This window comes from Glycine soja, chromosome 10 (genome assembly GCF_004193775.1).
Source record: "Glycine soja cultivar W05 chromosome 10, ASM419377v2, whole genome shotgun sequence".
Lineage (NCBI taxonomy): Eukaryota > Viridiplantae > Streptophyta > Magnoliopsida > Fabales > Fabaceae > Glycine > Glycine soja.
In genome coordinates this window covers 47,901,263-47,911,686 of record NC_041011.1, presented here as the reverse complement: position 1 = coordinate 47,911,686, position 10,424 = coordinate 47,901,263, and the positions used below count along the sequence as shown (strand labels likewise).

Sequence of the window (10,424 nt, the reverse complement as noted above, 5' to 3'; positions counted from 1 at the left end):
TTGATATCTCTATGGATAATTACAAGTCCAGGTGGTGTTGTCATCTAATACCTGTAGATGAAAGAAATAATTTGTACAAGTAAAACAATGAACATATTGGGTGTAGGGTGAAATTCGCTTGTAAAACTAACCCATGGCTAGTTGATAGAAATCTCCTCGATGTTCATATATTTACTAATAGTGCTTATTCATTTAAGTTATTGAATTATGGTGTGTCAATACTCGGATAAAAATGAGAGAGGCAGAGGGTTGAGGGACTGATAATATGTATCAAGGTTCAAGACATGATGCATACTGTTGATGAGCTTTTAGACATAAGAAAAAAAAAACAAAAACCAATTGATTTTATTAAGTAATAAAATATTTTCTAATGAATAAACAATAATTGACATCATTCAAGCCACATTTTTTCTTTTGGTTTCTTTATCCCTTTCTTGTTCCTATCAAAGAATTTTCTATCTGCCTAGCATTCACTGTACTTGTATGGCTTTCTACGAAAAATGCCTCTGAATTCTTTTTTAGAGAACTATCATAGCTTCTCTGTGAGAAATAGAGAAGCTTGAGGAAAATTCAGTTTAATCTTCCAATTAACCTGCAACATTTCAAATTGGGTGATAATTTAGCTTCAAGACGTCCAAAAGATTTAGCACATAATTTTATACAAGGCATTACCTGAGGTTACGGTATAAGATTATGACAAGTTGCATCACAAGGATATGCACAGTCTATTTCCTTGCTTAAGTTTCTACTAAAATACCAATCACCAACAGCTTCGGCAATAGTCTGTAAAAGATAGTAGTAGAGTGGTTTAACCGTACCGCTGACTAAAAATTCGCAGTGACAAAAGTTCAAACACGACCTCCTTTTGAAGCCTAAACCTTAAATTTTGGTCAAAGGACGAAAAATCAAACAACAAAATACTACAATATTGACACATAGTTCAAGCTTCAAAGATCTTATATTGACTGTTATCCTTCATAATGTAAAGTCCTTTTCCTATTGTACACATAATATGTTTAACTGGTCATTGGAAGTCGGTTACTATGTTGCACTTTGCACAATATAAATGTTCCCCTGACAAATTAGTTAAAATTTCACACCAAATAAACAGGTTTATCATCATGTCTCTCTGCCAAGGACTAAGATTGGTACCTTATTGTTTATTCTTGGAGAATCATCCCCAAACCATGTTTCTTGTAGTTCACTTTGGCAATGAGCAAAACATGAATTTATGAACATCCCCCCTCTTCTTGAATTCATATAGAACGGTCTCAAAGCTCCAAGCATGTCTAGCCTAAAACCTGAATAAAGTAGATTAAGGAAAATCAGTTTTATTTACATCATGATGAGTTTTGAACAAGTGTGGAGTAAACAACAGACTTCATTCACAAAATCTAACATGTTTGCAAACACTAAAGACTTCTTAAGAGACAGAATGGGTGAAAGCTATTCCATAAACTGCTGAGAAAAAAGTTGAAATAGGAACCTTGCAATGTATCAATTTGTTCTGTTGTACACTCTGCCAGGTTTGCCTTGCAGTGTTTCCAGTGTCCGCGCATATCAGCAGAGGGTGGCACCAATATATGAGTGAACTGCTGACGTTATAATTTCTATTCATCTCTTAATTCGACAATTATATGAGTTAAGATAATGCGCAGGGAAAAAATATTACCTGGAATACATCATAGGCAGAGTTCAAGATAAAATATGGTGTTGATATGTATCTCAACGCATATTGTGGAAAGAAGCACTGCATGGAATTGTAGAATCATGACAAACGTCAAAATGTCATTTAATTCTTCTGAGCTAATGATGCAAGTTCATGGGAAAACATACCAAGTCTGGAAAGTACAGTGCTCTGGTACAATTTCTGTTCAGGTTCTTCTCTATCCCCTGTTGCACAAGATATTGTCATGTTACACTGTGTTAAATGCATTGCACTGTCGTTTCTTTCTGTTATGCAATTTCAAAATTGAATGTAGAGAATAAAAACATGCAGATTCCCTTCTCTATTTTATAAGATATTGCTGTGATGAATTACAAGTAATGTATAAGTAATATCTAATCATCATTATTATGTAATGTTAATAAGGTCTAGATGTATTTGAGCACTATGATTTTCTTTTCATTAAGACTGCTTTACATAACCAATTGCTCTGCTATCTGCTGCCTATAAAATATGGGATATAAACATTTTCCTCTCCCTAAGCTCAATTTGAAGTTAATGAGAAAAATAATCAAAATGTTATGAAAAGTATCTAACTACATATATTGGACTGATGGATGTGATATTTACTATGAAATGGAGCCATTCAGCAAGCTGCATTATAAAAAGAAATCTTAATAGTGGTTTCTTAAGCTTCAAGTTCAAAAATATGAAAAATGAAGGGACAAACGGAGAGGCAAATTTAATCAGAAGTGAGAAATCATTAAAGTGAAGCAATATAGCAGCTACACAACTTCCTATTGCATTTTTAGGTAGGCTTCCCTATATCATTTCTGTGTTATGCTGTGATTTTATAGGTTATCTTTCTCCTAGGTAGCACACTTCTTAACAAAAGGCTAATTCCAAGTTTCATGGACAAATATATGACGCATATTAAACGACAAGGACAAATATATGACGCATTTATTGAAGGTTACCTGCAATTGAACTAGACTTTTGAAATTATACCTCATAGTGTGATTCAAACTGATATCTCTTCTGCAAAAGGGGGTGAGAAACGTAAATGCTTAGATTTTGAAGAAAAAATACAGATGAAGATTGTGATTATGTTGAAATGAGTCAAGATAGACAAAACAATGAAAACATACTCATCAAGAAAAAAACCGGCATCACTCAAGCATTTAACACTAGCATTCGTTGGCAAATACTTGGCGAAGGCGTCACAATGGTGAAAGGTCGCTAACCCTCCTGCTGAGCAACCTGAAAGCAAAGCCTACACACGAGAGATAGTATGTATTATAAATTTCGTTTACATCATATAATATAACTTTTTTTTACTTAAACTCATCTTCAGTTGAGACTTGAGAGAATAAACCGAAGCAAACTCCATAGAGTTGAAGTATACCTTCCGTGCCTTTCCCAAACCCTGTGGTAAAAGGTCGCGAATAATGGCTTCCCAAATTCTTTGCCCTTTGAAATGAAGTGTTGTTGTCTGATGTTCATCTCACAAACACGAAGAGTTACTTAATGCAACAAAATTGGTTTAGACAAATGAAAATGCTGACGAAACAGAAAATCCCATACATTAACCCAATACCTTCCTGATTTAACTGTAATTTTCCTTGGAAAATGGTTTTTTAACAAAAAAAGTAAAATAAAATAACTTTTGCTTTAGACCTTTTGATTGAAGAAGATTATTTTCAAGATATGTGTGTGTAAGACAAATAAAAAGTGAATGAATTATAAAAATACTACTAATTACACATAGTGTTGGCCCATTTTTGGTAGAATCACAAATGGTTTATTATATGAATTATTTAAAATTCAAACAATGAAACTTTGCTCTTGTTTTTCTTTGTAAAAATCAGTGTTCTTTCTGATTTAGCTTGAATCCCTTACAATTATCCTGATTTTACTGTAATTTCGAATTAGAGGAGTGATTTAGCCATCAAATGTGACAAACTGACAATTATATATGATAGAGGAATGAATGGAAGATATCTCATTTAGCCAAAGATTTATATCCTTCTTTCTTTTTTAATCCCTTTGTTTGGGTAGAGGCGTTGAGAAAATTACCTTGTTAGTGAACACAGCGTCTCCAGTAAATGAAGCTCCATCACAATATCTCAGCTTCACACGGTTCCAATTGTAAAAATCTGGTACAGCACGGACAAAAGCAACTATTTAATTATTAAAAAAATCAAAAACACAAAAGTCTAAAGGGGGAGGGGGGAGGGGGGGATAACATATTAAAAAAAAAAAAAACTTCCTTTCATACAAAATTCGACAAAAAGTTATTCTAGTTGCTTGGATTATACTATCAGTCTATCACGCCAGAGATTTCGAAAGTAAAATATTTAAATAAAATTAAAAATATATATACGACTAAAATGCTATTAATTAACTATATGAAAGTAAGTGAGAATAAAATCTACAGATTTTTTTTATTTGAATCAGAACTCAGTTTCGATAATTAACCAACTAAAACTTTTTTGCACATTTTATTTCAATGTCCACATAGTTAATATTTATTTTCCTTTTCCAAGTGGGAAAACGTATTTTTCGTTTCATGCATCAAATGCAAAGAAATTAATAAGACAGTGTAACGAATCTAAGCACAATATTGGTTATGATGCTCACATTATCTCAAATAATTTTATATTAGCCTTTAGAAGCACGGTACGTCCACCGACAGCTGAACTGAAGATGACGATGATTGGAGAATGGTCATGTAGTATCTCAAATAATTATACTATGATGCTACCAATTAAAAAAATGCTAATAGTCCCTACATTGTAGTGTCTATATCGGTATTATTTTTTTGAGTTGGACAAAAATTCTATATCGGTATATATATCTCATTAGCCCTGAGGCAGTGAGTAGGAAATCGAATAATTTAAGGAGCTACTAGTAATTAATTGTTTAATTTATATGGCTATATGCCCCGATGCGGCGATGCTGTGATGAGGAATTTGAATAATTTAAAGAGATTATAGATTAAATAATAATAATAATAATAATAATTGATGAACCCCATTTTCATTGTGTAATTATTTTTTTATCTAAAAACAGTTGATAGAAATGATTCAACATTTATGTCGTTTAATTAAGGATTTGGTTTAATCCTTAATTTGAAAATAAAGATACAACAACAACAACGCCTTATCCCACTAGGTGGGGTCGGCTACATGGATCAACTTCCGCCATAATGTTCTATCAAGTACTATATTTCTATCCAAACCATTAATTTCGAGATCCTTTTTGATAACCTCTAGTCTTTTTGGGTCTTCCTCTGCCTCCAATTGTTTGTCTTCTCTCCATCTGGTCTATCCTCCTCACTACAGAGTCTACCGGTCTTCTCTCTACATGCCCAAACCACCTAAGTCTATTTTCCACCATCTTCTCTACAATAGGCGCTACTCCAACCCTCTCTCTAATAGCTTCGTTTCTAATTTTATCTTGTCGAGTCTTACCACACATCCACCGCAACATCCTCATCTCCGCTACACCTACTTTATTCTCATGTTGGCTCTTGACCGCCCAACATTCTGTTCCGTACAAAATCGCCGGTCTTACCGCAGTCCGATAAAACTTTCCCTTTAGCTTGATCGGTACCTTTGCATCACATAACACTCCCGATGTTTTTCTCCATTTCATCCATCCTGCTTGAATGCGATGAAAAGAGAATAATTAGACTGAAATAAAAACCTCAAGTACTTCCGTGTTATTAAAAAAACACTTGTTCTTTTTAGATATTTTCCTTAGTCTAAGCGCACGTAATTGTTGTGCTCTAATTCGTATAAATGCAGTAGTCACCATGCTTCTAAATTCTAATGCATCCACCAGCTCTCCGTATTGGGCTTTTGATGGTGTGCACACAGCGTGTACTATTCGATTCAATCCTCCACTATCCCTTCCTCCTACGTTTCCCTCTCTTGAGGGCCCGTTGGAGCACCTTGAGTTGCACCCCACGGAACCTCCCCTAGTTGGTGGAGGCGGATGTGTAATGCGGAGTTATGACCCAAGCTATAATTATTATTTACCATCCAGTGCTCTGTCCTTTCAACGATATATTTGTTTTGCTACTCATCATGTAGATTTGATAACAAATTTACCTATATATCATCAAACCTTTGAGACAAATATATACACATATAGAAGAAGTATATTCATATAAGAAACATTTTCCGATCAAAAAAGTATAAGAAACATTTTTCATAACGTTTTTCATTGAAGAAAGTGACACTCTATAGCCACATATATGTTATGTAAACAAATGAACCTTCAAATTCAAGTTATAAAGTTATAATAATGTGTAGAATTTTAAGTCAAAAGATAAGATGTATTTTATGTATAGTGAGAATTAATTTTTTATCATTAAGATTTAAATATAAAGTAAAAGATTGTATTTTACTAAATGAAGTCTATTTGGATTGATGTATCGAAAGTTATTTTTAGTTTTAACTTCTAAGACAACTTATTTATTATAATTAGTGACAATATTTATTATAAATAGAAGAGAATGAGAGAAGAAACACATGAAGAGAATTTGAGAAACAAAATTATTTTGTTGAGAGAAAAATATATTTATATAAGAGTGTCATCACTTCTCTAACTATTAAGTGAGATTATAATTTGTAAAATAATATATAATTTAGGATGACTCATAATTTTATAATCTTTAATCTTCTTATAATCCTTTGTAAGTATGAGTAATTTTATTTTAGGAGTGTTGATTAGTCCGTATAATTCTCATATGAAAGAAAAAAAAATAGACAAGGTAAAATTTGATTAACTTGCCTGGATTAAGGGTAGCACTATTGCTTAAAATACCAGAGAACACCTCCCACTTGGTCATATAACGTGTTGAACCCCTCCTAGTTGTGGCTCTCTCCAAGCATGATTTCAAGTCATTGCACCATCCACCTCCCTGGCATGTATCATGAATAATAAATTGGTGATGATCATTAATGATTTGTGAATGTACGTAGAACCAAAGGGGTTACGTTCCTTCAATTTGTATTTAGGCTCCACCAAGCTAACTGAACTAACTAGCTGCTGTGCTATTATCTAATTTGTCATTTCAATCAATTATTTCAGATTTCCATTGCTTTGCTTGGATTCAAAGTTTGTATGAAACTTTATTCTCCCACAGTACCCTGTATGGGTCAACTTCGCTATCTTTAACTCCACGCTTCCAAAGACACTGATTATGGAAGTGTGAACCGTGGAATGTCTATTGACTTTGGTCATGCTTAATTAATTACAAAGCTCCTTTTAATTTGAATGTGTCTAGGTGAACAATACTTTTTGTGCAATAACAAAAATAACAAGAGGTAACTTGAATTAGAGGTAAAATCAACCTGTCATTCGTCTAAATTTTTAAATTCAAGTTTTATGAATAAAAAAAAATATTGAGAGATAATTTTATACTAAAACTGATCGATTAAATTTTTTAATAAAAATTATTCATCAATAAAATTAATAAATATTTTACATTAAAAAAATGATGATCTAAAATTTTGAGGTAAAAAATTTTTAAAAATATAAATTTTGCTTGAATGTTCAAACTTATTTTATTTACATACAATCTTAGTTATTCATAAATAAAAATTATTTTTTACAATTGTTAAAATTGATAGACTTTTCTAAATACCTTTATGATAAAATATATTATTATATTAAAATATTGATTATATGTATTTTATTTATAAAATTATATATTAATTTAATTGAAAGTATAAGTAATATAAAGTTTAATATAATATAGTTAATAGATAAATTAGAAAAATAAATAATAAAAAGAATATTTTTAGGAAAGAAAGGAAATTTTAATATATTTTTAAAAAAATAATTAAATTTCAGATATGAAAATTCAAAGTTTGAACATAAAAGAAAAGATAAAAATCATTAATAATTTATTAAAATATAAAAATAAATAGTTGATGATGATAAAATCATGTATCCCAAGAATAACGAAATTATAAGAATTTTTATTAATTTATAATAAAAAATTATCTTGTTTTTATTACTAATTTCGTTTCACAAAATTTTACAAAAAAAAATAATTATAATTTAACAATTAAATCAGTAAAAAAAAATACTGTATAGTGTATACTAGTAGGTATAAGATTATGAATTTTCTAGAGATAAACTATCAAAACTCTATCCGCCAATAAAGAACGACCACGTAAGCATAGATTGTGTCTGTTGGATCTCTGTGTAGCGTGTAGTTAAACAACACTCCAGTTCCCCAAAGCTGTGCGCGCGCAAAACTCTAGGCAAACGACAAAAAAGCCACTGTCCTATGGCATTTCGAAACCAACCAATAAGTCAATCATCACTCTCACCCCCTTCTCCCCGAAACAAGAAAAACACCATCGCCACTTTCTCAAACACCACCAAAACACAACACTGCACCTACTACTCTCTTTTTTTATTCGATGCAAACAACTCATACACAACAAAAAGATAAATATATCATATAATAATATGACTAGTATATTACTATATCCTTCGCATGCACATGAACATGTTTTAATTAATTCTTGGATCATATTTTTAAGAGGTAGAGAAAGTTCGACGTACCTCAAATTGTAGAAGCCAGTTGTCTTTACCAGCTCCAAATCCTCTGTGCAAGTGATACGCCGGTAAACTTCCGTCCAAACAAACTACAAAATATTTCCGACTCTCCAACTTTTAATAAATAACAATAACAGTACAAATGTATTAATTAATAATCAAACGAGGAAAATGAAACTGAACTTACGAGCACCGCTAGCACGAGCGTTTGGAACGAGCGTCATGTTCACGAGAAGTCTCTGTTGCTGCTGCGAGAGAACGCGCCATGGCTCCATCGTGAATAGACACAATAATGCGAACGCCACGACGAAATCCATCTTCAGAGAGAAGAAAGGAATCGTATGCTGTTGTTTTTTCTTGGATTCAGATTCGCTTGGGAAAAGGAGAATCGAGAAAGCGAGATCTAGAAATAAGCGCGCGCTAACTACTGTGTTGTTTTTTGCTATTTGTCTGAACTTGGAGGAATGAATAACCAACCAACAATGGAATCAGATTAATAGAGTTTCAACTTTGATGTAGTGTGGATTTCGGAATGAAGCGGGATTGGAAATCCACGTATGTGAAGTGGACGCCACATTAATTGCTTCAGCGCAACGGATAAAGATTAATTCGCGTCGCAATCAGCGTTATAATAATAGTTTCGCGCACGCGGAATAAAGAGCTAGAAAAGGAAGAAGAAAAAGGAATGGAACTGGAGAATATGTGTGTGTGGAGTTCGGAATTGCGGTTTTTGGAAGCCTCGGAAACGGCGTCGTTTTGGTCACTGTTGTTGTTGGAGATAGAAAAGAAAACAGAGGAGAGGAGGTTGAAGGAGTTGGAGATTGGGACAAGGTGGATGTGAAGGGGAATTAAGGTGTGCGTTGTCGTGTATTGGGGAAAGGAGGGAAACTGAATTAATATTGGAAAATGGATGAGAAGGAAGGAAATGGAAAGAAGCTTTTGAGGTTCCAAGTGTGTGGGATGGACCCACCACGTAGCAGAATATGGACCAAGATGGCAACCAAACCATCTTTGCTGCTGCCGTGGGGCTTGTTTTTTGGTGAAATTCAATCTTCAACCTATAGTTCACTTTTTGTTGCTTTTCTCACTCAATTTTTTTGGTACAAGCCTAAGTTGAATCTTCAAGAAAATTGTGTTAAAATCCATTATATTTAATGGCAGTTATATATATATATATATATTACTAATTATACCAAAGCAGTTTTACGTCAATTCATCTCCCAACGAGTGGTATTAATGTAAGTAATCTAATAGATACGCAAAATCTAGTATTATTAATGTTTCAATGATAAACATTTTTATAGATTTTTCTTTATTTCTATATGATTGCATTCATCTTCTATAGGAGATAGTATGCTCAACTCAATTATATTTTTCATGTGTTTTTATTTTTGGTTAATAATGACAGAGTTTAAATATATAGTTTCTCAATTATTAGAGTTTCTCAATTATTAGCGTAGAAATATTTCTGTTAAAACCCCCCAATGTTATTATATGACTAGTTATGGAAGGTGGCGTGAGTAATGGGCATATATATAAGTGTGGGGATTTAGGGTAAGTAACCACTTTCTTTGAAGTGTAGACTTAATTGTACAGCTGTGTTGCCTTTGATGATATAAGGCTGGAAAAAGGAAGAAAGAGAGGTGCAGATTTCTGTAGTTTGGTCTGGGGACTTATCGTGGTAGGGTAGGTCCATTTTGTGGGCCAACCTGTGTTGTGCGTATAACTAAACTCTCAGCACTTGCTGCATGACTTAGATTAGGAACACACATAATACTTATTTTTTTTATCACAGATAATGTGAGTTAGAATCTGTTTAGATTCAAGTCAAAAGTATTTTTGAGAATTCTTTTTTTACAATTTTTTTTTCATTATAGAAATTTTTGAGACTTGTACTCAATCAGATCCTATAATCCTTTTCCTTCATCCTCCTCCGAATGTGATAAGCTCGATTTTGACATTAAGCAAATTGGTATGACTAACTAAATTAAGGAGGATGCCCCTTTCAATCAAAGCGCAGACATGTATTTTAATTTTTAAAGGACAAAATACATTTGTGTGTGTGTGTGACGGTGTGGGAGAGAAAGAGAGTTTGGAAATGGGAAATACTTCCATAATTTTTCAATATATCAATTAATATCATACTATCAATAATATTATTTACCAAAAACAATAG

General features: G+C 32.6%; 1 protein-coding gene across 2 annotated transcripts; it reads right to left on the bottom strand.

The window, feature by feature from the left end:
* Nucleotides 1-321: 321 nt before the first annotated feature.
* On the bottom strand, nt 322-9,159 carry LOC114370323 (pectin acetylesterase 9-like). Of its 2 annotated transcripts, none has more exons than XM_028327633.1 (13): nt 8,436-9,159; nt 8,255-8,337; nt 6,467-6,596; nt 3,743-3,822; nt 3,072-3,158; nt 2,815-2,939; nt 2,644-2,704; nt 1,837-1,893; nt 1,673-1,750; nt 1,487-1,595; nt 1,153-1,301; nt 673-783; nt 322-592 (listed from the first exon to the last, which is right to left on the bottom strand). In XM_028327633.1, exons 1-12 carry the CDS (start codon nt 8,563-8,565, stop codon nt 679-681), a joined length of 1,194 nt encoding a protein of 397 aa, XP_028183434.1. In that variant the 5' UTR covers nt 8,566-9,159; the 3' UTR covers nt 322-592; nt 673-678. The 2 variants fall into 2 exon arrangements, with proteins under 2 accessions (XP_028183434.1, XP_028183435.1); XM_028327634.1 differs by having other exon boundaries at nt 1,487-1,592; nt 8,436-9,156.
* Nucleotides 9,160-10,424: the final 1,265 nt, after the last annotated feature.

Coding starts and splice junctions, on each gene's coding strand:
- LOC114370323 (XM_028327633.1), bottom strand. CDS start 8,565: ATGGATTTCGTCGTGGCGTTCGCATTATTGTGTCTATTCACGATGGAG. Junction 2,940..3,071: donor GTTTGGGAAAGGCACGGAAG/GTATACTTCAAC, acceptor TCTCGTGTGTAG/GCTTTGCTTTCAGGTTGCTC. Junction 1,751..1,836: donor CACTGTACTTTCCAGACTTG/GTATGTTTTCCC, acceptor AATTCCATGCAG/TGCTTCTTTCCACAATATGC.